Source organism: Citrus clementina, unplaced genomic scaffold, assembly GCF_000493195.1.
Source record: "Citrus clementina cultivar Clemenules unplaced genomic scaffold, Citrus_clementina_v1.0 scaffold_7, whole genome shotgun sequence".
Taxonomy (NCBI): Eukaryota; Viridiplantae; Streptophyta; class Magnoliopsida; order Sapindales; family Rutaceae; genus Citrus; species Citrus x clementina.
Genome location: NW_006262075.1, coordinates 20,082,747 through 20,109,597, shown reverse-complemented (window position 1 = coordinate 20,109,597; position 26,851 = coordinate 20,082,747). Strand labels below are relative to the sequence as shown.

At 36.9% G+C, this 26,851-nt stretch overlaps 3 protein-coding genes across 6 annotated transcripts; 1 reads left to right on the top strand and 2 right to left on the bottom strand.

Moving 5' to 3' along the window:
- Nucleotides 1-33: 33 nt before the first annotated feature.
- On the bottom strand, nt 34-9,552 carry LOC18037183 (protein CELLULOSE SYNTHASE INTERACTIVE 1). The gene is made up of 8 exons (XM_006428067.2): nt 9,456-9,552; nt 8,620-8,782; nt 8,129-8,202; nt 4,422-7,482; nt 1,660-4,204; nt 869-1,323; nt 532-648; nt 34-444 (listed from the first exon to the last, which is right to left on the bottom strand). The coding sequence occupies exons 3-8, from the start codon at nt 8,143-8,145 to the stop codon at nt 304-306; spliced, it is 6,336 nt and encodes a 2,111-aa protein (XP_006428130.1). The 5' UTR covers nt 8,146-8,202; nt 8,620-8,782; nt 9,456-9,552; the 3' UTR covers nt 34-303.
- A 6,163-nt stretch (nt 9,553-15,715) lies between these two features.
- On the top strand, nt 15,716-21,167 carry LOC18037298 (protein SIEL). 3 transcript variants are annotated; one of them, XM_024180210.1, is made up of 8 exons: nt 15,716-16,492; nt 16,593-16,826; nt 17,074-17,265; nt 17,555-17,695; nt 17,839-17,928; nt 18,271-18,800; nt 19,235-19,287; nt 19,389-19,511. In XM_024180210.1, the coding sequence occupies exons 1-8, from the start codon at nt 15,770-15,772 to the stop codon at nt 19,421-19,423; spliced, it is 1,998 nt and encodes a 665-aa protein (XP_024035978.1). In that variant the 5' UTR covers nt 15,716-15,769; the 3' UTR covers nt 19,424-19,511. The 3 variants fall into 3 exon arrangements, with proteins under 3 accessions (XP_024035978.1, XP_006428129.1, XP_024035977.1); XM_006428066.2 differs by having other exon boundaries at nt 19,235-21,167; XM_024180209.1 differs by lacking the exon at nt 17,074-17,265 and having other exon boundaries at nt 19,235-21,167.
- A 90-nt stretch (nt 21,168-21,257) lies between these two features.
- On the bottom strand, nt 21,258-26,766 carry LOC18037262 (caldesmon). 2 transcript variants are annotated; one of them, XM_006428064.2, is made up of 13 exons: nt 26,590-26,766; nt 26,447-26,501; nt 25,931-26,100; nt 25,393-25,801; nt 25,055-25,150; nt 24,795-24,947; nt 24,576-24,653; nt 23,643-23,735; nt 23,440-23,559; nt 22,792-22,869; nt 22,467-22,646; nt 21,693-21,794; nt 21,258-21,608 (listed from the first exon to the last, which is right to left on the bottom strand). In XM_006428064.2, exons 1-13 carry the CDS (start codon nt 26,598-26,600, stop codon nt 21,375-21,377), a joined length of 1,779 nt encoding a protein of 592 aa, XP_006428127.1. In that variant the 5' UTR covers nt 26,601-26,766; the 3' UTR covers nt 21,258-21,374. The 2 variants fall into 2 exon arrangements, with proteins under 2 accessions (XP_006428127.1, XP_024035979.1); XM_024180211.1 differs by having other exon boundaries at nt 25,393-26,100.
- Nucleotides 26,767-26,851: the final 85 nt, after the last annotated feature.

Sequence of the window (26,851 nt, the reverse complement as noted above, 5' to 3'; positions counted from 1 at the left end):
CACTGACTAGCACACAAAATTCAATAAAAAAAATATTACAAATAAGCTCAATATCTTCTGTTTAAAGGGCTTGTGTCCCATAAGATGTTTAAAAATCAGGTTACAGAAGAATACAATACAATTTGAAGGCTGTAAACAAGAGGACTACAAAAATTAAAAATCTCTCGCAAGACTATATACACTGATAAATAACCAACACGGGATCAAAAGGAAAGAAAGAAAGAATTCTCTACTTGGACATGTTTTTTTCTTTTACCTACAATTTCAATTTGCAGCCGATGATAGTTACTTCTGTAATGGTTGTTACTTGTTAGACCACAGGAATTCGATTTCCAAATTCCGGGAAGGTCCACTTTTGCTTTCCGGCAAGAGGGTGTACTCCCCAGCAACTGCTCCAAGCATTACAACCCGATCGATTTGGATGGTTACTTTCCCAAAAGAACTCTGTTGTTAAAACAAACGAGATTTGGTTTAGTAACAAACCAGAGATAGAATGAAAATGTAGAAAAAAAATTTCTTTCCTCAACTTACCTTGCCCATTTTGCTCTTATTTTTGCAAGAGATGTGAAGCTTTTGACCTTTTGGAGGAATCTCAAAGGACCATGCAAAGCTCTCTTCCCACTCAGGATTAGGACCAGTTGACACAATCTGTTTAGTTTCCAAAACAAGTTCACTTACCGTAAGATCAGATCCAAGAACAAGAACGATGCAACATAAGTGCCAGTGAACTTAAACTAACCCTACCCAATTGGAGTAAAGTTTTATTATTTATAGATCAAAATGCAACTGACATCATGATAACAAAGGGGAAAGGGCCAACATTCTGATGCAAATCATAGAATTAGTTTCAAAAATGGAAGCATCTTACCTTGGTTTGTCGCGGCGGAGTGTTGCCCAGAGTAAGCTTGCAGTAAACACTTGGGTTTCCTACCGACTGCTTCATATTGTTGCCACGCTTGATTATGACTACTAAGGTCCCCGGCAAACACTGCAGCAGGAATTCGGCCTTTTCCTGGAATCGAGGTGGACCAGACTGGATTAAGTACTGTAGCAAGGGGATTGCATCTGCAGCAGCAACAGACTGAGCTTTTGATACTTCGGCTGGGCATGCCGACCAAGCTTGTCTGAGAAGGAAAAGTGCATCCAAGGCAGCTTCTTGAGTTGCTTCTGAACCCGTCTTAAGAGCTGTGACTAAGTGGGGTATGCTGAGTGTCGCAGGTTCAGTGGCTCTCAAACGAGGGAAGTTATTAAATAAAGCATTTAAAGCTTTTAGATATTCCTCATTCACAGTTCCAGTGGCCCACAATTCCTTCTCAATAGCAGCTGCATATAACAACAAAGATGAGTATTTTTTTGCATAGCAAAATAATCTGAAAAGGCAAAAAAAAAAAAAAAGATGGTGATGTACTGATGCTGGCAAACGAAACCTTAAATCGAAGCAGCAAATTAATTTCTAGGTACTGATGAACTAGATGGCTAGCTTCAATGCATAATCGTGTGTTGCCAATAACATCTTCAAGTATATACAAAATATTTGGACAAGTCAAACGTCTTGTATAACACTAGAAGAATTGACTCTGTATTCACCATAAACCATAAGTATATTCTCCTATATCAGCACAGTTAACAAAATTGAGCAGAGAGCGAGAGTGATCTTACCAGTTATAGCTCTGACCGTTTCGCTGGAAGCATACTCTTGGATGGTATGATTAGAAAACAGAAGTTTGACAAACATTGCAGCCTGAACAGATGTTTCTGGATCACTTGAACCAATCAAATCCAGTACAACCTGTACACCACCAGCCTCTGCAACTGCTCTCTTATTCGATCTGCTGTACATTACAAGGTTTTGCAAAGCACATATAGCTACCACTTTCATTTCTTCTGTAGGTTGCTCTTCAAGGACATTGACCAGTGCACGACATGCTGAAACAGCATCAGCACTTCGAGCAAGGCCCTCATTCTGAAATAGATCACCAAGAGCCAAGGTCGCCAACAACCGTGCTTGCTGAGCTTGGGTTTGTGGATCCAAGAGGTATTGCGAAAGCGGCAAGATGGCAGATTTTGTAGCTTTTGATTCTCTGATCTTTACATTGTTAAGCAACACCTCCAGCAGTCTTGCAGCTGTTTCCTCGCATTGATGAGATCTGAGAAGTTCTAGAAGAGCTTCTATGGCACCACTTTCGGCCATTGCTTCAGCACTGGTTCCATCATCACTTTCTAACACAAGCAGAGCATTCAATGACCCAATTACCGTGCCTTCTGAACCAGAACGAAGTAGCCTTACCAACACTGCAACAGGCACTTCCAAATAGAATTCAGAACTGAATTGTAGAATACTTGATAAAACAGAAGCAGCTGACTCCCACAAGGCATGAGGAAGAGATGGATCAGCTTGCAAAATTATTTTCGACAGTTCAGCAACACCACCCTCTTTTGCAATTTCATTAGGCCATGTTAGCGCAATACTCACAAGAGCCTTTACAGCTCTCTGCTGAAGTATGTGTATGCCAGAACCAAGAACCCGAATGAGAGGACCAATTACTTGCTGTGTCACAGGATCCTTCTGAAGTTGTTCTTCCAATAGCAGATGTGACAGAAGCTCAGCTGCCAACTGCTGAACTGCTGGAGCTGGTGAATCAAGCAAAGGGATAAGAGGTTCAATAGCTTGGTGAGAGGTCAGTGAATAGTCAGCCCGACACTGCGGATGTTCCAGAATATTAACAAGAACCTGCAATGCACTATGCTGTCCATCAGGCCCAAATTCTGACCTGGTAAGCAACAGAAATAGGGGCTCAACCACTTTCGCAGCAGATGGACCCTTGGCAATGCCTGCATTATTGGTCAGTATTCGAAGCAATTCAGCAAATGCAGAACACAGAAAATCTGGTGCTTCATGAAGGATATCAAGTACACTCTCAATGACGCCAGCTTTCACCATTTCCAATTTACAAGAAGGCCTATCCTTTCCTAACTTCACAAGAGCTCTAGAAATGGCCTCATGAAGCATGTAATTTTTACCATAGAGAAGTCCAACAAGAGGAATGACTGCGCCATGCACAGCAACTAGTTCTGCGAGTTGCTCATCATCAACAAGTTTGTCTAGTGCACGAACAACTGAATGCTGAGCAGGACTGAACTCAGTTACAAGAAGAGAGACAAGAGGCTCCACACATCGTGCTGCAGCCACTGTAGACCTAATTCTTGTATTTCCAAAAAGAACACCACACAACTCAGCAGCATCTCCCTTTAACTCCATTGAACAATTTGATGAAAGGATCCTGCAAAGGACATCTACCGCATTCATTTCAACATCTGCAACAGCAAGGGCCCTTGATGGGTTTTCACTAAGTAACCTAACCAATGCAGCAATAGCAGCATGCTGCTCTCTCTCCAACCCAGTGTTAAGAATCTCCACCAAGGGTTGAACAGCTTGCCTTGCAGATTCTGCATTCCTAATATGATCAGCAGAAAATAGGCTTTCCAAAGCTTTAGCAGCACTATATCTTGCACCTCTTCCACCTAGACGTAAAACTGCAACAAGTTGACTGACAGCAGCAAATGCAGATTCATGTCTCCTGATTTCAGCACTGCTGAACAAGATGCCTAACAGATCAGTAGCAGCTTCTTCAGTTGCATCTTGTGGGCCAAGTGAAAGATACTTCGTGAGTGCTTCCAAGGCCCCTGCTTCAACCATGACAATCTTATTGGATGGACAATCTTTAGCAAGCTGAATCAGAAAACCAAGTGCTAGAAAAGGTGCTCCAGGACGATCTGGTATTGGTTTGAGTAGATCGACAAGTGCAGGTATTGCTTTCCGAGAGGTAGCACCAACCCTTATATCTTCAACTCTAAACAACCTCTCAAGGGCAACTTGATCTGGATAACACACCAACGCAAACTCCTCTGACAAGTCCAGAAGATCTTGTACATCCGCATCAGCACAGCCAAGTAAGGAGATAAGCCCACCTGCAGCACCAGAATTTGCAACAGAAAGAAGAGTTCCTCTGCTACCATTACAGACAAGGCTGGCAACTGCTTGTGCGGCAAAATATCTGTTAGCCGACTCCTCTGACTTCAACAAATTTGCAAGTACTGGAATAGCTTTCATGGTTGCATGTGCTCGTATGATGTCTCTATCTTGAAACAAAATTGCAAGCAGTAAAGCACAAATCCATATGCTGCTATCTTCCTTATAATCCATCTGTGTCGATGACCACACAGGAAAAAACCATGGTTTAATAACAATAAGCAAATACGTATACACCCGATATCACACAGCATGATAGTGCCAATTATTTCTTTTTTTCGGGGGTGGGGGGGGGGGGGGGGGGGGGGGGGAAAGGGGGGGGGGGGGGGGGGAGAGCGGTGGGGGGTGCGGGAAGGGGGATTAATCAACATGCAACAAGAAAGCAGGATACCTGAGTAAATTGTGAAAGACTATCTGAAATTCTGTCAGTAAGAACATCCATTGCTCCAGCCTCCATTATCACAATTTTACATTTTTCGTCGTGGCATGCAAGAACACAGAGCAGCCAAATAGCTAAGTTCTCACCAAAAATAACTGCTGTGCTTGACTCAGACTCTCCTCCATTTCTGGCTTCCTCTGAAGTATATCTGTAGATGCTAATGGCCTCTTTGTCATCATTCCCCTGGTTCCTCAAAGGAGAAGCCTCAACAACACTAAGCATTGTAACCAGTGACTGAATAAGCGGGGCACATGAATTCGAATGATTGAGATCCTCAACAATTCTTTGGTGATTAACTTTTGCTGCACATATTAGAAGTGCAGCTCCCCCAATTTTGACCTTTGGGTTTGTGCAACTGATCACCCTTCTAGCAATGGATGATATACATCCAGAGGCACCTGTAACTTCGTCTCCTAGAACAGCAGGTTGGTCTCTGCAAAGCCGCGACAATATTTCAATAGCTTTATCCTGTAACAAGGGTGTTGCATCAGCAATCGAAGACACTATGGGAGTTATGCTTTTCGGAAATTCAGCTAAAACTTGCCATGCTGGTTTAACATGCCCACTAGCCCCTCCAGACCTTGAGAGTATAGCAAGTGCATCCAGAGCTTCTGATGTGGCAACAGATCCACTAGCAGACTCTAGAAATGAAACTAATGCAAGAACAGTTCCAGCCCGATTCACACAATCAGTTATGGTGTAATCAATTTTGCGTGAATGGAGTAGACGAGCAATGGCTGCAGCTGCAAGTGTTTTGCCAGAAATAGTGCCCTCACACAAAACCCGAGTAGCAGGTAAAATAATTTCTTCAGCAATTGCTTTCTCTGAAACTTCACTATCCAAAATAAGATTTGCCAGAGCACAAGTTGCCTGTTCCGCAACTTCCAGAACTGGAGAGCCTGCAAGCACAACAAGGGGAGACAAAGCATCTCGTGCAACAGCAGCCACTTCCCGGTTTTCTCTCACTGAAAGAAATATTGCAGCAAGGCAACGCGAGGCCTCTACTAAGATGCATTCAGATCCAACATCTAGCAGCTTCATCACTGACCAGAGAGTTTTCACTGCAATGCTACTTTCACGCAAGTCCTTCCTGGTTTCAAAAATTCCAGCTAGAGCTGACGCTGACTTAGCCTGAGTCTCTTCTTTAGTGAAGCTCAATATTTTAATCATTGTCTCAACTGCATCATTTGCAGCACTGCCTTCACGCAGTATATCACTGAAGGAAACCACAGACAGCATACTTTTAAGAGCATCCAGAACATAAACTTTAGATTCAGGTAGATCACTTGTTAATAATGCAGTAAGCTGGCTGATAGCAGCTGTATCAGATTTATGAATTAGATGATTTAAAGTCTTTGCAGCGATTTCTTTCCCATTTGCACTCCCATTTTTCAGTAGCCATAACAATGCAGGAACGGCATCAGCACTTTCAACACAAGCACGAATATCTTCACTATGATTGCATAGATTCCTAAGAATGGAAGCAGAATCTTCCTTAGCTTTTGCAGAACCCGACTCTAGAATTTGAACAAGTGGAGGTATGCCACCAGCAGCAGTGATGGCCCACTTACTGTCATCATTTTCATTAGATAAAAGGCAAAGCAATGCGACCGAACATTCTTGCTGCTGTTCTGAGGAAAGTCCTAGAAGGGATATCAACAGCTGAATCCCCTCACGGCCTTGGAGGGCACGCCATAGACTGCCTTCATTATTGCAGAGTTTGAGAAGAGCTCTTACAAGCTCTTCCTGAACTTCGTTGGTCGCCATTGTGATCAAACCAACAAGCAAACGTTTTGCTTCAGAATTTTCAAGTTTAATTGAGAGCAACGGATTTCCATACAAACTTGCAAGGGCTTCTATCGTGCGCTCTTGCACAAGAAACGGTAAGCGAGGCTTGAACTGATTGACCAAAGTCTGCTCCACAATCAGAGGATCTGATGGTTTAGTAGACTCAGCTTTGCTATCATATATCATGAGAGCAGAAGCTAAAGCCCCTAATGTGTCAGCAACCTGTGCAGGTGAGGAGCATGATTCAAGGCTTTGACCAAGGCTTGAGATGACATTAGATAAACCACCAGAAATATTAGCGAGAGCACACATTGCATTCTCCTGCAATGCTTGAGCATATTCCCCTTGCATAAATTCTTTAGAAGGAGCGATTGTTGCATTTATCATGGCAGGAATGCCATTAGAACCAGCTATTTCACGTCTTGCATCTTTGCAATGATCAGATAGAGACTTAAGAGCACCGGCAGCTTCTGCTCTAACAGAGGCTTCATTACCAGATCCTAACAGCTTGAGAAGTTGCTTCGTAGCATCAGCAGCTAACACCCTGGAGCAAACAGACACATCCTCCTCCATCATGCATGCTAGCAGAAAGCAAACATGAGCTTGTGTGCTAGATTGTCCCAAAGTAAGCAACTTCACAAGTATATCTATTCCTCCAGCTTGTACTGTTGCAGCCCAAAATCCCTCAGTGCTGGTAGAGAGATTCCTTAAAGCTCCCGTCAGTAAGTTATCTACCACGTTCCCACTCTTAAGCCCATTCTTTAGCTGCTCCCATAGCACCGGCACTACTCCTTCAGTTGAAAATATCTTGGATCCAACATAATCCTTCGCACCACCTTGAGAGACGGCATAAATTGTCTTTGCTGCTGCAATTTGACCCTCTGCTGAGCTGGACTTGAGGAGACCAAGCAATGGAGGAATGCATCCACCAAGTAAGACTTTAACCCTTAATTCATTCTCCTTACAGAGAGAACCTAAAACAGTAGCAGCCTGTATCTTGACTGCTAGTGATCCTGATCGAAGAAGGGAGACAAGTACTGGAACTGCTTGAGAGTGAGAGCCAACAGCACTAAAAGCATTCTCACGTGTGTCAATAAGTTCCAACAATTGCCTCAAGGAATATTCTTTCTCTTGTACTGAGGAAGAACTCTGGCGCAGCTGTTCAATGCATTGTGCAACACTGGCTAAAGTTCCATCTGGATCCTCCATGCTGGTAGTGCGGTCCCTGCAGGTAATTAAGAATGTAACTAACTTTATCTAGAATTGTATCAGTTGACCGCTGCAATCTAAAATCTTGCACTATTGAGCACATTTTTGGAAAAGGAACACTGTCAAGAGTACTGGATAAAGCCTTAAGAAAGCAGAACACTCATCGCTCAACATGAAAAGACAGATGACTACGCAAATAATAAGCGTGCGATAAGTTAAATGGACAATAGTAACAATCGGAGGATATGACAAGCATTTTGAAAGAGACAGCAAGATGTAAAGACAGCCTGCATGATTTGAGACTCAATATCGCTCTAACTAAAACCGGAATAGAAAAATCTGAAGGTCGGTACAATTAGCTTCTCATTGATAGAGCGTAGGAACATAAAGTAACTGCAGAGTCTCAGATCTTCAGGTTAGACTCAAATGCAGTAACCATCTATCTTATACAATTCAAAGAGAAGGACCTCAAAGAAATTGTTAATTCTACCTGAAGCTAAATACTGTCCATTTCCTTTCATTTTAGCTAGAAGAATGATATGCACCCATTAAAGAAATGAAATGCATCAGCATACAGCTGTGCAACGAACATAGTGGTTAATGGTTACATTCATGGACAAAAAGAAATACACAATCAGAGCAAATTTTTACATCGGACTGACCTCAGACCCATTTTCATGACTGAATGTGGAGTTGGGGGCTCTGAATCTTGAAGTTTTGCATCTCCATTTTTTTCCTGCAATCATGATGGGAAAGAAAATAAGTATGAAATCAAACAGAGCGAGAGAGAGAGAGAGAAATCTCAAGCAAACATAACTTTCAGATGTATGTGGAAAATTAAGCTGCCTGCTTGCTTGCTCAGCTTAATACCGTTATGGGAGAGAGGACAGTGCTATGATTAACAGAGTTTACACACACAAAAAAAAAAAAAAAAGGACCCAGCAAAGAACAATAATATCAGTTGTGAGAATGGGAACAATGAGATGTAATATATCCCATACTCATTTTGATGAATAATGCAAGAACATTCTATACCTATTTCCAAACAAACTTTGTCGCATGCAGCATTTCAAGATCTATATATTGCCACTAAATACCTTGCATTAAGTTACATCAGATATAATGACGAATAATAAACTAAGCAGAAAAGTACCACATCATTAGTAGCAAGGCCGTTGCCATTGCTGGCAGCGAACCGCCAAGCTAGTGAAGTCGCCAGCTTTGCTTTACTTCAAGATTCCCAGTTAAAATTTCAATTTAAGACCACGCCCTTCTCCAGATCTGACCACGTTCACACAATCAAATCATCAAGCCTCCTGTTGGAAAAAAAAAATGAACATATAAGCCAAGCTGAAGATACGAACACCCGAAATGCAGATCAAACAAAAATAAATCTAATTAAATGAAGTTAAGCCCACTCCAAAACAAGAAAAACCAAATCCAATTCCTATAAATAACTGCTAATCAATGATACAGTGATAATCAAATCAAGACGTATAAAGCTCAATTACTTTGGGTTACCGCAATCCAAACCAATTAACCAATACATTAACAAAACTTCATAATGAACCAACAAAATAACAAAAAACCAGAACATTGCCAACTTAGTACAAATGAGAAAACAAACATTGAATGACAAATCCAGAAAATAATTTACTCCCCTTTCCTCAACTTTCCCCGTAGCCAAACAGAACCAAATCAAGAGAAAGCAATCGAAACTAGTCAGATTCAACCGAATTATACCAATGAGGACACAAACCAGTAGATCAAACCCAAATGAACGAAAATCTGAAACCTCAAATCACTGATCACTGACTTCAAAATCCAATCACACTGAACAAAACCCCAATGCAAGCACCTACTAACACTAGATTCCAAAACAACCCGACAAAGAAAAATTAAATGTTGACCTCAGATTTGGCAAAAACAACAACAACCCATCAATGCAAAACGGCAAAAGAGCTAAAAATCTGACAAGATTGAGCTCACCTTAAGGGAAAGTGAGAGAAATGAAGAAGACCCTTTTAGTGAATCTATCAATTTCGTAGAAGTGAAGATAATAAAAAGTAAGTAAAATGAATGAATAAGTGAATGAGTAAGAGAAAAATAGAGAGAAAGAGAAAGAGAGAGATTATATATATTTTTTAAGAAAAATAAAAATTTTTGTTTTCTTTTTATTGTTTTGTTGTTTCATTAATCAAATAAATTGTTTTTTTTTTTTTATTTTGTGTTTTTTCACAGATACTGAAATAAAAAATAAAGCGTCAAGCCTTCAGTTTCACAGCCTAACATCCGAAGTTCCGAACACTGACAGGACCACCGACAGCAGAAACTTGAAAGGCTTGTGTGACTATCAGCTTACATGGCTTAGCTTTAGCTTCTTGGCTTCACTTCAGTTTGTTTCGGTAACTCAAAGACTCACAGCTCGGAGCTAAAAATTTTACCCCAAAAAGCACTGAAATTAAAAGTAATTCTGTTCAATGTGATTTTTTAAAATTCAGATATTTTCATTTAAATCCTTGATTTCCATGTTTTATTAAATAAAGATATAATTCATCATATATTTAGTAATTATGTTTTATTAATAATGTTTACGTTGATTCTTTCGTAAAGAAAAATGATAAACAAATATAATCCCAACATAAGATTGGTAAAACTAAAAATAAAGTAAAAATTTTTAAAATATTATATACATGAAAACCAAATATCATTTTCATTCAATGGTTGGATTCGAATCATAATATTTTTGTATCATCAAAAGATATTTTATTAATTGAATTAATTAATACTCGCAATTTTTTGATTTATTGTTGATAATAAGGATCTATTTTTTATTAGATCCTGCACCACAATTTCTATCTTTTTCCCTTCCGTCATATGTATTCATACATAGAACATGATAAAAAAAATATTTTTTAAAAAAATATATAAATTCAAGGACTTAAATAATAAAATCTATTTTTAAAAATTATGGACTTATATCACTAACACAAAAGATGACTCTATAATACTGTCTAGGGATGGCAATGGGGTGGGGTGGGGGTGGAGAGGCTTACCCCATTCCCCACCCCATTAAAATTTTTTGCCTCCATTCCCCACCTCATTCCCCAATAAATTTAGTGGGTTGGGGATGGGGAATCCCCACATGGGTAATGATTTCTCCATCCCCACCCCATTCCCTATTTACCTATTTTATAGTAAATATAAATTTATGATTTAAATAAATTAAAAACTTAAAAACTTAAAATAAAATTATCATCATATTATGAAGTATTTAATTTTTAAAAAAAATTTCTAAAAGTTTGAAATAATATCTTAAAATGATATTAAAAGTGAAAAATATTTAAAGAGAGCAACACCTTAAAAGAGAAAAGAAAACATAATAATGTTTTAGAATTGAAAAATATTGCAGGGTTTTCTTTTATTCATATCTTGTTTATATTACATAAAAATTAAAAAAAATTATTAATTGATAGTATAGCTGATAAAATAAAAATTACTAAATAAGAATTAAAAACATATTTATATATAATGGAATTGGGGTGGGGGTGGGGGTGGGGGTGGGGGTGGGGGTGGGGGTGGGGTGGGGAGTGCAATACCAAACAACACTCTGTTAACAATTTGGGAATTATTTTTCCCTCACTCCCCATCTCATTCCCCAAAAATTATTAAAAAAAATTTCTATTTGGGGTGGGATTCCATGGGGCCCCAAATCCGTAGAGGATTTTACCACCCCTAATACTGTCTTAATTCTCTTACAATTATTACCCTAGATAATTCGTAGTGCACCTGCCCCAAACGCAGGCTTATAAAAAGTTAAAAATTGAAGTATGTAACAAGCAAGAAAAAAACAGATGAAACAAAAAAAAAAAAAAAATCAGCTTGAGAGTTGAGCCAAGCCAAGTTGAAAAAACCCATCAAAACCAAACTCCCATTCTATCTTAGTTGGCAAAAATTTTATGTTGAATTTTTTTATTGGTGGAATAGAATCAGTAAGCATGGGGACAGTGTGATACACCTAATACGGATTATCATTCTCATTACTTTGTAGTGGCCAAAGCCAAACAATCGCTAACATGTTCTAAGTTCATATTAACACACAATTTCATCTAAATACCTACTAATAAAATGCTAATCCTAGTCCTACATAAAAAATTATTATCACTATATCAAATGTGTAATTGGTATTATCAATTTAAAATAATATTATTACAAGTTGTACATTTTAGATTAATATTTTCATCGCTCGTATTATCACTATGTTAAATGAAATTCTTACAAATTATAAGTTTCTGCCCAACAAAAGAAATCGAGCCAATTTTAGATTTAATTTTTTTGGTCATGCCGATGATTATTTCTATTTGCCTACTAGGTGTTAAAAATGGGGTCAAATAATATTATTACAAGTTGTACATTTTAGATTAATATTTTCATCGCTCGTGTTATCGCTATGTTAAATGAAATTCTTACAAATTATAGGTCTCTTTCCAACGAAAGAAATCGAGTCAATTTTAGATTTAATTTTTTTGGTCATGCCGATAATTATTTCTATTTGCCTACTAGGTGTTAAAAACGGAGTCAAACAATATTATTACAAGTTGTACATTTTAGATCAATATTTTCGTCGCTCATGTTATCGCTATGTTAAATGGAATTCTTACAAATCATAAGTCTCTTTCCAACAAAAGAAATCGAGTCAATTTTAGATTTAATTTTTTTGGTCATGGCTATGATTATTTCTATTTGCCTACTAGGTGTTAAAAATGGGGTCTGCCAGTATAATAATGTGATTAAGACTTAATAACAAAGAACCCCCAACCCCATGCTCTTCTTTTGTTTAAATAATGTGTCAAGGAAGTTGATTTTCCAACTGCTTATGACTAAGACTGTAATTTAAGCTCATAACCAAAAAGGAAAAAAATCAGTCAATTAATTAAAAGATTAGACTGAGTAATCACATCAATTTCGTGTCAAATGGTTCATGGTTTTTTGGCAATATATTGCCTTTTGTTAGTTAAGTGGGTATGTTTCTTTATCTCCAATTTTGCCCAATTTGTTGAAATTGACATTTCAATTGTCTCCTCCACCCCAAAACAATTAACTATAGAAATCAAGTATTGAGTAATCAAAATCCATTTTTTTTGGGTCTAAAGTCAAGTGACGACATTATGCAAAAATAAATCAGATGCAATTAAAAAAATAAATTAAACCAATAGTGTATGTACTAATAAACCAACCTTTCAAATTAATAAATCATCTATATTCAGGATGTCAACAAGTTATTTTTGATGATTATGAAATAAGAAAATTAATTTTAAAATATCAAAATTTAATCTTAAGTGTATAGTCAAATAACTTTTTAGAATGTGAATGTATATATGTCTTTTCTAAAATTTGATTTATAAGTACTTTTTCTCCTTTATAGAATTAAAAACTTTAACTCAATGAATCTAAATAACTAAAATATAATGGTTAAATGACTTTAAAATATTAGTTAAACTTGAATAAGAAGTTTCCAAAAGTCAGCCAGTTCATCATTAGCTGCCATACAATACAAGTAGATAAATCACATGTTTTGTTTCATAAACATTTTGTTTATTAATATAAAACTTCAAAGCACATGATTCAGAAATTGCCAAGTAATATTATCTCAATCATTTGCAATTTTCTTTTTTCAGCATATACTCAAACAAAATAATTGGCATTCTAATTTTTTTATTTTTTTTATTATTAACCGTCAGAGCACATGACCTGCAATAGATCAACATGAGATGCTGGAGAAATTTGGAATTGATTGGTGATATTTGATCCCTCATTTTATCTCACCAATCCTAACTAATTACTTTTATACTAATACCTATTTTTATTATTCTATAAAATTATTTGAAAAGATAAATAATACACTAATCACATTTAGACTATCTAATTTTATAAACACTAATTTCTTTTAACTTCTTAGAGCATCTCCAAAAGGATCTTTAAATTTTACTCTTCAAATTTCAATTTGCTTACTGATGTGGCAAATAAGTGTATAGAAAAATATAATCCCCTCCAAAAGACTCACCAAATAAGAATAAATTAATATTATTTTAATCAAATATTTCCCATTATCAAATTGAATTGTCATTTTATTTTTTAAAGGAAACATAAATAATAATTATTGCAGTCTTATCTTTTCAATAAATAATAATAAAATATTAATAGAAGAGGGAGAAACTCACTCGGCAATATTGAAGAGTGAGAAACAAATCTTATTTGAAGAATCTAAATTAACGTGTCTTTTGGAGTGTTTAATATTGATACGACTCTTCAAATAAGAAGTAGAATCTTATTTGAAGAGTTTTTTGGAGATGCTCTTAAACGATTATCTCATCTCAAATATTATATACTTTACTTCGGTAATCATGAAAGAGGGATACAAAATCATTAAAAGATAAAGAAGTCATTTAATAATGGGTGATCTAATTAATATAATTTTCTCTCACATTATGGATGAGCAGTGCAAAAATGATGCCATAAAAGATGCTCGGCAAATTGATAGGAGTTGCATTCAAGTTTATTTTTGATTATTTCAGTTGGATGGAGTCATTAATAATTTAACATTCTATTCAAATATTGAAGAACATAGACAGTTTCGAACTGCAATATTAATCAAATTGAACAACTTTGATGTTCTAAAGTAAAGAATTTTATCCATTCAGTAAAAGGAACAGATACTTGGAAGACTCTAAACAACTATGCCCCAATGCCTAAATTCCAAGTTTTGTATAACACCACCCCACACGACGACAGCGAAGGTGATGGAGATCCAGCAATGCTTAAGGGTAGAGTAGGGATTAGATAGAGTATAATAGATGCTAAAAATTATTTTAAAATTTTAGGTCATGTTTGGAATTGAGGTGCTATAACTTTTAAGATACAGCTGCTGTGAAAAAATAATAATAACATGTAGTAAATATAAATTTTAAATAAAATTATTAAAGATATAGTAGATTTTTCATCATATAAATAAAAAATCATATCAATATAATTTTTAAATTACAACAGTTAGTATTTATCAAATACTTAATGCTATAACTTTTAAGTTACAACTGTTTAATCTCAATTTCAAATGCACATTAACTGAAAAGTGGAAGTGGCGGGGTAAAATAAGATTAAGGGGGGGGGGGGGGTTTAAATTTAGGGAAATTTGTAACCTACCCCCAAATAAATTGACATTTTGCACCGCGTCCCCAACAAATTTGACTTGTTGCACTGCGCACCCAAAAAAATTGACATTTTTGCACCACGCCCCCAATTCCGTTATTTTCTCAGTTAAGTTTAACGGCTCCGTTTAACTTTTGATTGAATGACAAAAATGCCCCTCTATGTAAAAAAACAAAATTTTTAGCTCATTTAATTTTTTAAGGTTTTTTGTTTCAATTGCAATAAAAAAAAACAATTCCTCTTACATGTTCATTGTCACCACTATTATTTTTTCTTTAATTTTTTAAAGATTTTTTTTCAATTTTTATAAAAAAAATTCTTGTTACATGTACATTTGTCACCACTATTATTTTCCTTTAATTTTTTTAAAGATCTTTATTTCAATTGCAATAAAAAAAATTTCTTGTTACACGTACATTGTCACCACTATTATTTTTTCTTTAATTTTTTAAAGATTTTTATTTCAATTTTAATAAAAAAAAATTCTTGTTACATGTACATTTATCACCACTATTATTTTCCTTTAATTTTTTAAAGATTTTTATTTTAATTGTAATAAAAAAATTTATTTTTACATGTACATTGTCACCACTATTATTTTTCCTTTAATTTTTAAAAAATTTTTATTTTAATTACAATAAAGAGAATTCCCATTAAAATTAATTTAAGGAATAAACTTCCAATTTTACCCCTCCACCGTAAAACTTAACTGAGAAAATAACGGAATTGGGGGCGTGGTGCAAAAATGTCAATTTGTTTGGGTGTGCAATGCAACAAGTCAAATTTATTGGGGACGCGGTGCAAAATGTTAATTTATTTGGGGGTAGGTTACAAATTTCTCTTAAATTTAACATCTCCTTGGAATTTTAGTGCTGGGCTCGATTTTTGTATTAACACTCTGGGCTTACTTTAAAGCCGAATAAGCTTAACAGAAGCCCAACAAATTATCGGGTTTTCAAAATATAAACAGAAAGAAGAAGAGCACGGAACGGTGCGTTTTATTGGAGAGTTGAAAAATGAAAATACAAATAAAACGGCGCGCATTTGCTTTCTCCTTCATCGCCTTCAGTAACAGAAAACAACTAACAACACACTGAATGGAGGAACAAATTGCACAAAATTGCGAACAGTCGCTCTCTGTCTCAAAACGACACAGTTTAAGAGCACTATCTTCAATTCGCTCCCTAATAAATAATCCTAACACTTCCAATTCAACTCTCTCTTCGCTCCTCGAAACCCTAACTCGCTCTCTCCAACTTACGGATTCTGACTCACTCACTCGCCACCATGAGCTCACTCTCCTCGCCGGTCTCTCACTCCGTCACCCTCACTTCTCTCCTCTCATATCCAACTCGCTCCGTTCCAACTCTCTCCTCTTCTCCTCCTCTTCCCCTCGTCTCGCCGCCGCCGCCGCCGCCGCACTCGCAGTTATCTCCGACCACACCGTCGACGATCGCTTCTTCGTTTCGCTCTGTTTCGCTTCTTCCGTGTCCGTACGGCTTTGGTTGCTTAGAAACGCCGAGAGGTTTAACGTACGGCCGCATTTGTTGTTCACCGTGTGTTTAGGGTTGACGAAGGATCCGTATCCGTACGTAAGAGAAGCTGCTTTGAATGGCTTGGTTTGTTTGTTAAAACATGTCGTTTTTGAGGACGTTGATTTGATTCAAGGATGTTGTTGCCGTGCCGTTGAGCTTCTACGCGATCACGAAGATTGCGTTAGGTGTGCCGCCGTTCGCGTGGTCAGTGAATGGGGGAAAATGCTTATAGCATGCATCGACGAGAAGAATCGAATAGATTGTTCAGACGTAGTATTTATCCAGGTATTTCTTTGGTAAAACTATACTATAAATTTGCTGTACTTTCATAAGTTGTTCCTTTATACATTCATAAGTATATTTCTCGTGGCATGTGTGTTTTCAGCTATGTTCAATGATAAGAGATATGAGAATGGAGGTCAGAGTTGAAGCTTTTAATGCTCTTGGGAAAGTAGGAATGATATCTGAGATTGTCTTATTGCAAACTCTATGTAAGAAGGTTTTAGGGGCCACGAAAGAGAAGAAATTTCATAGTCTGGGTGCTGCAGAGTGCTTCGAAATTTCAGCATCGGCTGCTGCTGGGACTTTTGTGCATGGGTTTGAGGATGAATTTTACGAGGTAAGAATTGTTAATTGTAGTTGTTCCACTTTAATCTCACTACTTTGACATTTATGGGTGTTTTATGTCTATGTCTGTGTGTACAGGTACATGTATAGATATACTTGCTGTGACACTTTTGACAATAAAACGATCATATAGCAGAGTTTATTTTTTTAAAGATGTGTTCAATTTATTTTGTTCGGTTCAAAGGCATTTTGAGCATAGGTTCATCATGATTGTGATACAATCTGTGCTTAATTTGAAGGTGCGTAAATCTGCTTGTTCTTCCTTGGGTTCACTTGTAATCCTTTCTGAAAAATTTGCTGGAGAAGCTTTAAACCTTCTGGTGGACATGCTGAATGATGATTCAGTGACTGTCCGGCTACAAGCTTTGGAAACAATGCATATTATGGTAACCTGTGAACATCTAAATTTGGAAGACAAACACATGCACATGGTAAGTCTCCTGTCTTATCTCTGTACAAAACATGCATGTATATACATTGTGTGCTCAATCTAATCCTTTTTCCCAAGAGGGATATAAGTTGCATATGGTCGGGGTAGGATTTGCTGTTCAAGTGGCTTTATTTGTTGATCTTGGCAAAATGGTCATATTTATTGTGGAAATATTATCTTGCTGAATGCTGTGTAAAGGAGAGGCACCCTTTAGTAGCCATCATGCTTTCTTTGAAAATGGTGAACCGACAGACAGTCATTTAATGAGTTACCATTATTTCACTTGGCAGTTTCTTGGTACTCTAGTTGACAACTGTGAACTTGTGAGATGTGCAGCAAGAAAAATACTAAAATTAGTGAAGACACCCAAATTGGAGTTTTTTAGACTATTTATTGATGGGCTGCTTGAAAACTTGAAGATTTATCCACAGGTCTGCTGCTTCTTTGCTATGGAATTTTATTATGGATATTCGGAAAACAATTCTACTTATGCATGCTTTTAAATGGTAGTTGATCTATGTTTATATTTTTTTAACCCATTTCTTCTTTTTAACTCTTTTTATGTTTTCCGTAGGACGAAGCTGATGTTTTTTCTGTTTTGTTTTTTATTGGTCGAAGTCATGGGAACTTTGCAGCGTGCATCATCAAGGAGGTTTGTCAAGAGGTGAGGTTGGATCTTTATGTGCAATTCTGGGTCTACAATTTTGATGGAGATGGACTCTCCCTCTACTAATTGCTGCCCTAACTTAAATTCCATGGAGATATAGGATTTTATAGATGAGTCATTGTGTATGAAGTTTCTCGTCTTATGAGAGAAAGTGGGTTTTATGCTATGATTAATACTTCTCGTTAAGTTTCCAACAGAAATGCTCAATGCTGCTGTACTATACCTTCTTTTCCTGTGTGCATCTTATTTATTTTTACTTTCTGTTGCATTGTGTTCGTAACACGTTTCCAGATTAAGTTATATTTGCTAATTTCCTGAATTTGTGCTTCCCCATTTCAGATAGAGCCAGATTCTGATGACAAACTTGGCTTTGATAATGCTAGAGTAGCTGCATTTCTGGTGTTGGCCATCTCAGTTCCCCTCTCATGCGAACAAAATGTCCGCAGCATTCCGCCTCAGATATTTTCATATGCAGTTACATTGCTGGGGAGGATTTCTTATGCTTTAAGTGATGTTATGAACCAACATTCCCTCTTGGCCTACTTGTCTTTATGCAGTAGATTGTCCAATTTTTCTGAGGCCAATTTCAAAGGGGAAGACGCTCCCTTGCATGAAGCTAAAAGTGATGACCCAAATTGCCCCACTGAGGTTAGTATTGGGGCAGATATTCACGTGCAGAAAAGCGGTGATGAAGACTCTAAAAGTCGATCTTGGATACATGGCAAGCTGAAGGAGACAGTGACATCACGTTGCCAGCTGGAAGAGGAGGATGAGATATGGAAGGCTTTGAATCTTGTGCTTGCAAAGGTCAGGAATGTCTGGTCATTGGTACAATCTGGATTCTCAAAGGAGGCTTTGCGGATATTGAGGTTTGTAATGTAGTCACCTATACCTTAATGTTTTCTGGCTTTTCCATGCTGTGTGTGTAAAAAAAATTTTGTTTGTTTTGACATGCAAATCATTGTTCAAATGACCTCTACTAGAGATAAGCTAAGGTGTTTTTCAAGACAGTTACCATTAAAAAAAAAATTCCTATTGTGATTTGCACATGGTTCATGGCTTTTCAGACAGCTTCATGAGTCGGGCGATATCTGCCACTCAACCTGATAAAAACATCATAGCCTGAGATAAATCCTATTCATTATCTGAGTGTGAAGTATGTGGAATTTTCTAGTTATGCTACTTTAGATACATGGCTGAACTTAAGGTGTGTTAATTATAGAATTACCTACTAAGAGAAGACTTGTCATATTTGTCTACATCTATTATGTGCTATTAATTTTCATATTTTTGACTATTTCAGGGCTTGCAAGGAAGAAGTGTTAACATTTAAAGCTGAATCCCGTGGATTTGATGGTGCGTTATTATTTAGCTTGCAATATTTCAAGGTACTGAAACTGCTTACTAAGGTCTGGGAGCAATTTGTGCCCGCTAAAAATATTCATCATTATGAGCAGGGAGAATTGGAGTTTCTACTAGGAAAATTGGATAGGAGTCTGAGAGAACTCGGGTGTAGGTTTCTTGGATTGTCTAAAGAAGAGGAATTGCATGTCTTAGAGCTGATGCTGATCTCTTGTTTATTGAGATTGTCCAAATTCGAAATCTGCTTCTACTATACCACCATGAGGAACCTATCTTCTACAATTTCACATTTAGAATTTCTCCATCAGCAAGGATCCACTGAACCATCGAATTTCGTAACTGCAGTGAAGAAATCATTATTTGAGATCAACATTTCTACTAGTCATACTTCCTACAGGCCATTTCTGTTCAATCAATTACTCAATTCCTTCTCTCTGAGTCAACTTGTGTTTCATGGAAGACTTGAGCAGGTACATGCAGAATTGGGTGTTCCTGATAATAGTTCTGAAAATCCTGTTATTTTTGTCTCAGGACTCCCAGTTTCTATACCCTTTGAGATCACTTTGTATCATATCTCGAGTGTGAATAGGTTGTGGCTCAGGATGACTATGAGTGATGAGACCACTCAATTTGTATTTCTAGATTCGAACTTACTTGGTGGCTGCAAAGATGCCAAGAAATTTACATACGTTGCACCTTTTTATAGAACACCAAAGGCAGCATCTTTCACTCTGAGCGTTTGTATTGGTATGGAATGTTTATTTGAAGATATACATTCAGTCAAGGGCAATGGAGGACCGAAACGTGCCCTAGCATATCTTTGCAATGAAAAAGAAGTTTACTTTTCCAGGGTTTCTAGAGGATGATTTTTCCCTACATAATCTTGGTTTGGTAGATTGTTTGAAAATCTACGAGAGCATGGCCATTGCATTAAGCTCTCGGCATTCCCAGTGATAGACTGATTTTCTTCCATTGGATGTTTACAGATCTAGTGAAAATATATATCCAGCCTGGCTGTAATAAATTAGTTGAAGATGTTAATTTTTCTTCTAAATTAGATGTCTGGTTGAGTTCATTTCTTGAGAAGGTAAATCAACCTATTTTGTTGGTCAGAAGGGCACTCATTTTTCCTTTTGCTTGGAAACAAAAAATGTGTATTAACTATATGGAATGGACATAAGAAAGGGACTAGTTGTTGTCAGAAGGTCGCTTGTGAATCTAGTGTAATTACAGCTATCTAGTGTTGGAAAGCTTGATATCTTGGTGAGATTATTGAAGTACATGCCTTTAGAGGTTGTGGGGTTCCTTCAGGGCTGTAGTGGCGAGACAGTTATTTTCTTTTGTGGAATGGTCATGCTATTGCAAATGATGGGAAAGCTGATTATTTTGAGTTGTTCCCCGTGAAAAATTGACTACCTGCCAATTCTTTCTGAAGGAAAGTCCTCTTCTGTATCAATTGATCCCTGGGAACAAGACGACTATCCATGCCTATACAACGTTTGTTACGTTTTTTAATTTATGGGATATATGATAGACGTGGCAATTAAGTACTACTGTAGTAAGGTAAAACAATCAAATGCATTTTGGTTTTCAATACCATATGTTATATTTGATATACATTTATAGTGCCGTCGAAGAACTTGGTAGATGTCTTCTCGGAAGTGTATTTTTTTTTTTGATTCTCTGCGAGAAGAATTTGGATGTGTCTTCATAAAAAAGGAGGATATCCTTGTAGGGAAACGACAAAGATTACCAAGAACCAACAAATGTCAATGTTCATAATTAATGGACAAACACAGTATCTTTTGATTGCAAGCGTAAAAGCGAGAACAAGATCTTTTGATTGTAAGGACAAACGCAAAATTTTATTCGGAGCTTTGGATCTACAAAATTTCAGGAAAGAAATGTTTTGCAATTCTTATAGTTAGTTCCTCAACAGGAACTGTCACTGTTGATCTTCTTATGGGTGATGGGTGATGAACCCAAAAAACTTTTTATACGGTTAGCCGCTCAACCAATGAATTTTAGTATCGTATACACCTATGTTTGAAACAAAGAAACGAGCCAAGTTCGATAACTCTTTAAGCAATACTTAGACAAGTAGCGTATGATTGAAGGAATGTTAGGCCTTGTTCCGTGATGGCCCTGTTCCTCGCTCGCCTCACCCAATCAATAACTATCTCCTCAGCTTGGCTACCTCTAACGCCTTCTTCAAGAGCATCTGCTGCTTCAGCAAGTTTCCCTTCACGCAAATAACTCTCAACTCTACAAATGACGGACTCAATCCCATCATTAGCTCGGTCGGCTTCTTTTACCTAAATGACAATTGTGAAGAAATATTGGTAATGACAAATGAGTTGCAATGCGACTATTATAGACAGACCTCTTACTTGATGTACCTTTAACCAAGATGCAATATGTGCTAAAGAATGTGTCAAAATACCACCGCCGCCTGGTGGAATCAGGCTGAAGTGGCGTAGAGTCCCTTTCAAGGCATCAAACTGCAATGGGAAAGGCCAGGATAAAACAATTTAGTAGAATACTACTTCAAAATTATCTAATGGATATTCTGAAAAGAAAAAAAACATAAATATATCAGAAACAAAATTGCAGTTGGTGAAATAAACAAATGTATCTTGCAAGAAAATATTTTAAAAATTGGTTCTAACACATTGAAGTGGCAAAACCGTGCTAGGCTTGACGAAAATTTTATGTAAACCAGACTGGAAAATTAACAGTGAACAAAGGAAAAATAAAGGATCCTATTCCAGAAGCTAAGTTGATTCTCTTTTTCTCCCTTTCTCTAGTTGGCTACACAAGATAAAAGGATTATATCAATATAATCACCTTATTCATTCTCGGTCTATTCCATTATACACATAGCACGCAATTTATTGCCTTAGCAAAAGTTGTGGGATCCACATTGTTTGCCTCTTACATAGGTACTGGCTTTTTTGTGCAAGCAGTCTGGTGGTTGAAAGTGTATTTTGTTCCTTTCTCCTATTTTACTTAATATGTGAAATGGATGCAGATGTCATGTAATTGCTGTTGGGAATGAATTCTATCATATAAATTTGTGTTATGTCGAATAAAACTTGCATTGCAGATGCCACTCATTCCCACAACACCATTTAACCTTATTTAACCACACATAATTGTATCACAAGTTTTACCTTCTGGTTCAATTGCAGCAGTGTTTCTGTCCCATGGTATCGTGTTTCTTCTGGAAGGGACGATAAGACCAAGTCTAAGACACAGTCTTTTTCAATGCCATCAAGATAGGTATAGAGAGTATCTATTTCTTTTTGAATTGGTAATCCTCTGGAAAGTGCATCTTCCAAAGCCAGTGCACCCTAAAATAATTGATAGCAATCTGACTTTAGAGACTAGCAATAACGATCAACATCTTCAAACTTTAAAATGAGAAGGTGTATTGCCCAAAAAGAGAACAAAAGAAAATAATAATGACGAACAGCAGCTTATAGTGTTGGAACTCACCAAAGCAAGCTTGTGGGCAAAGTAACTTTTACGAGCCTCTTCAGAACGTGCATAAAACGCCATGCACAAAGCATTTATCTGTGCAAAGAAGAATTCAAATTATATCATACTACCCATTACAGAAAAATCACAATATTCAACAGTTAAAAAGTGATAAAAGACATGGAAAAATACCAGCAAATTTGAGCACAATGTGAAATGCATCCTACTAATGAAAATATGCAGACATGCGTATACAAGACACCATCAAACATGTAAAGTTGAATTCATCCAAGCAACTAAAAAGGCATCCACTTCTACCAAGCTGCAATTTATGATCGCAAATCATTCTCTTCTTTCCCTTTTTTTACTGTGCTAAAACTCTAGACAGCATCTGAATACTTTAAACAATAGAAAAACACTTGACCTGATCTCTAGACTCAGTTGTTATTAATATTAACACCCTTTCTTGGTATCTTTTCCTTAATAAACATATTGCAAAATCAAAATTCTTCACAGAATTTTCATAAAGATGTACTTCTGTTGGAGAATTTCCATAAAACATTCTTCACTCAAAGAGTTGATATCTTGCTTGAAAAATAGTAATTTAGGATCATAATATAAAGAATGTATTCATCAGTAATCATCATATTTGATCAAAACTCTTACATGGAGATTTGCTTCTGCCATTTTCTCAATCTGTGCTACCTTCTCACGCGCAATTGATGCAGCTATTTCTGCTTTTGCCAACTCAAGAGCATTTTTCAGTTTTGACTCTGCTTCATTTTCCTGCAGTTATTCCAATAACAGCAACTTGAGTTAATGGGTTACTAAAACCATTGCTTTTTACAGAAAAAAACTAAAAAATGCACCTTCTGTTCAAGTTCCATCCTAAGTTTCTCTTCCATCTTCTCTTGAAGTGACTTGATGGTAGCTGCTGCTTTTGCTCTTTCTCTCTTCAATTCCTGCCCAATGAGAAAATTTAATATACTTAGAATTGTCCTAAAAGAAGCCAAATCCTCTCTCTCTCTGTTGCTTTTCTTTTTGATGGTGTATCTGGCTCCTATAACCAGGTTATATTTTTCAAACCATCACTCCCTTACGCTTTTTGATATATCTGAAAGGTATGACAGGGAAAAATTTCCCTAGCGCTAGTGAGAAGATGAGAGCTTTATATAAAACTTGTCACCTAACATGGACATTTTCCATGCAGTGCAACTTCAGAACATGTATTTAGATTGCCGGTGCCCACTGTCCGGTGATTACAAGATATAATTAATATTTCAGAATAGAAGCATCAAGTCACTCATTGATATTCAGGCTTCCCTCTTCCCCTCTTGGTTGATTAAAGGTCTGAGAAGATGTGCTATTACTCAAAGCTGTAAGATACTTATAAACAAAAAACAAGAAAGTGACTGAGAAGATGAAGATCGACATGCAGTGATACAATTAGATCTACGGACGGATGGAATATTATTAGCCAGCAAGTGTAAATTGCCAAAATTAGAGATTGAATTGGCAAACAACAATGATTTGGAAGAAGTAGTCCAATATTTGGCTTACATGAACTTGCTACATGCTAATGCACAAATAGTAGTCTAGTTGTCACTACACCAATATTACCTTGCACAAACAAGTAGCGAAAGAAGTATTAAGTGTCTACATGTAACAAGTGTACTATTGTGTCAAAAAGGCATTTAAAGATGCATGTAGGGATTAACAGTTATTTAATAAGCCTAAAGTTGAAAAACGTGGAAAAGATACATCATATGCCAAGTACTATTAAGAACAGAAAGGTGTATAACCTTCTCTAATATTGCTGCCTCTTCTGTACGCATAAGTTCCCTGGCCCTTGAATCCCTCAATTCCTTTTCATACTTCTCCTGAAAAAGGGAAAAAGAAGCAGTAAGATAAGCAAGATTAAAACGGGAACAAGAATGTTACGACAAGAAGCTGGTAGAAGTTAGTCAGTGGTTTAGATCATGCACGTGATAATCTATTCCAAGCATAAAGATAATCCAGACCTTCAATGCTCTTTTTTCCTCGGCAAAAGCACGACCATCTAATTCAGCCTGTCTTTGTTCAGCAGCATGAATTGCTTGTAAAAAGTCAAGCACCACTTTGCCATCCTTGGATAGGTAACCATTATTCAACTCCTCCATTACATTAATAAAATCCTACAAATTGAGAAACGAAGATAAAACATATATAATCAGACAATCTTCTTCAATGTAAAAGTACAATGTATGCATAGAATAATGCGCAAAGAAAGCTTATCATAAACCTCCGTTGCTTTGTCGATGCCCTCATCAATTTTATCCCTTAGGTGATATGCATCAAGGAGAGAAGCCGGTGATTCTGCACTGTTGCTTAACTCATTCTGTGATAAAAACATACCAGAATCATCATCATTTTATAGCCAATGCAACAAACAGATTTTTATAGAGGATTTTAGATCAGGGAAGTACAAGAAGTATAACAATATAAACAATAAACGCAAATAAAAGGGGGAAAACCCGCCAGGCTGCCACCACCTCCTGCACCATCAATCTTATAAGAAATGTACAATTAATGGTTGTGCATATGCTAAAGAAAAACTAATATAGTAATATCCAAAGGTACCTCAGATTTGTCTTCTATGATAATGGACTGTTGTGGAAATGCTTTCTGCTCATCTTTTTCAGAAGCCGCACTCATCTGGCTAAGTATTCCTGTGCCTTGAACATTTTCATCTTTTTCCTTGCTGCTTTTTGACTCGGAGCTTTCCACCTCAACACTTCCTTCAGATGATACAGGAGGACTTGTGCTGGGTTCACGGGATTCTATGCTTTTATTTGAATTTTCAGCCGCATCTTTCTCCTTCACTGCCACTGTCTGATCTTGAGGTGTCAATTCTACTTTATCTTGCAGATGAGGCTGATCTTCAACTGGCGTTTTGCTTAAAGCTTCAGGCTGGCGAATATCTTTATGAGGCTCAACACTCTGCATAGCTTGCTCCACAGCAGAAATTGATGTCTTAGGCTCTTCATCACTGTGGGAAAAAACCACAGGCTCAGCCACATGATGATCATCCTTCACATCGTTTTTATCTTTTCTAAACTTAGATGAATCAAGAGAACTGTGTTTTTCTTTCTCTATATCAATATATTGGTCCAAATACCCATTCTGATAAGCTATTAAACCGACACCAACAACAACAGTAGCTCCAAAAATAATTGGTGAAAAGTTGCTCCCTGATTCCGGTGGCTTGCCTGTGGGACCAGGTTTTGGGGACACATTTTTTTGGGAAGCAGTTGAATATTCCTTTCTTGCCGAAATAATTGAGGGAAGCTGTTGCAAGTTTGTCAACCATAAGCAAATAAGGAGCATATCTTATGTACACAATGACTGTATCTATATTACCAAATCAATCAACAATACAGACAGAAATACACTCACAAAGAAGTGAGATTTAGAAAGAAAGTTATAAAACTATTGCCGAGTTTTAACAATAACGCCTTTCTGAACCAAAAAAGCACGTAAAAGTACTTCTTAGAAAAGCACTTCTGCAGGAAGCACCAATGAGCAGAAGTGCCAAAGTGCTTCGGTTGAATGATACTGTTAACTAGTAAATGGAAATTGAAGAGCTCACAGGTTGATGATAAATCCAATACAATACAATATAACTAACACTTGCCTGAGCTATAATCTGCCGAGGGACCCTCCGACGCGACGATAATTCCAGAATTGACCTGAAAAAAATGGCGTGGTTCTACATTGAATTACAGAAATTAAAGACATTAAAAAATCCAAAATATGTGATTAAATATTCGAAATTACCTTCGTAACATGGTACTGACGGATCGCGAGTGATGAAAATTCGATGCGGCGAAGTTGTTTGAGAGAAAGACTGAGTGGTGCGTTGAGTTATTTATTTGCTAATGAACGGCGTCGTTTAGGCCAAGCGGACAACTGGGTTATGCTGTTTGCCGGAGCTGACGATTAACACATTCTGAGTGTTCCAACTCCCAAAGAATAACGCAGTAGATTATAAATGGGATAATAACTTATAACCCCCTAAACTTACACATGTTAAAAAATA

Excerpts from the sequence above, each read along its gene's own strand:
- LOC18037183 (XM_006428067.2), bottom strand. Across the intron at positions 649-868 it reads CTCCGCCGCGACAAACCAAG|ATTGTGTCAACTGGTCCTAA; the intron begins GTAAGATGCTTC and ends GAAACTAAACAG. Across the intron at positions 445-531 it reads ATAAGAGCAAAATGGGCAAG|AGTTCTTTTGGGAAAGTAAC; the intron begins GTAAGTTGAGGA and ends TTTTAACAACAG.
- LOC18037298 (XM_006428066.2), top strand. The coding sequence starts at position 15,770 with ATGGAGGAACAAATTGCACAAAATTGCGAACAGTCGCTCTCTGTCTCA. Across the intron at positions 16,827-17,073 it reads TTGAGGATGAATTTTACGAG|GTGCGTAAATCTGCTTGTTC; the intron begins GTAAGAATTGTT and ends CTTAATTTGAAG. Across the intron at positions 17,266-17,554 it reads AAGACAAACACATGCACATG|TTTCTTGGTACTCTAGTTGA; the intron begins GTAAGTCTCCTG and ends TTCACTTGGCAG.
- LOC18037262 (XM_024180211.1), bottom strand. Across the intron at positions 26,101-26,446 it reads CTCGGCAGATTATAGCTCAG|CTTCCCTCAATTATTTCGGC; the intron begins GCAAGTGTTAGT and ends AACTTGCAACAG. Across the intron at positions 24,948-25,054 it reads GCATCGACAAAGCAACGGAG|GATTTTATTAATGTAATGGA; the intron begins GTTTATGATAAG and ends CTCAATTTGTAG.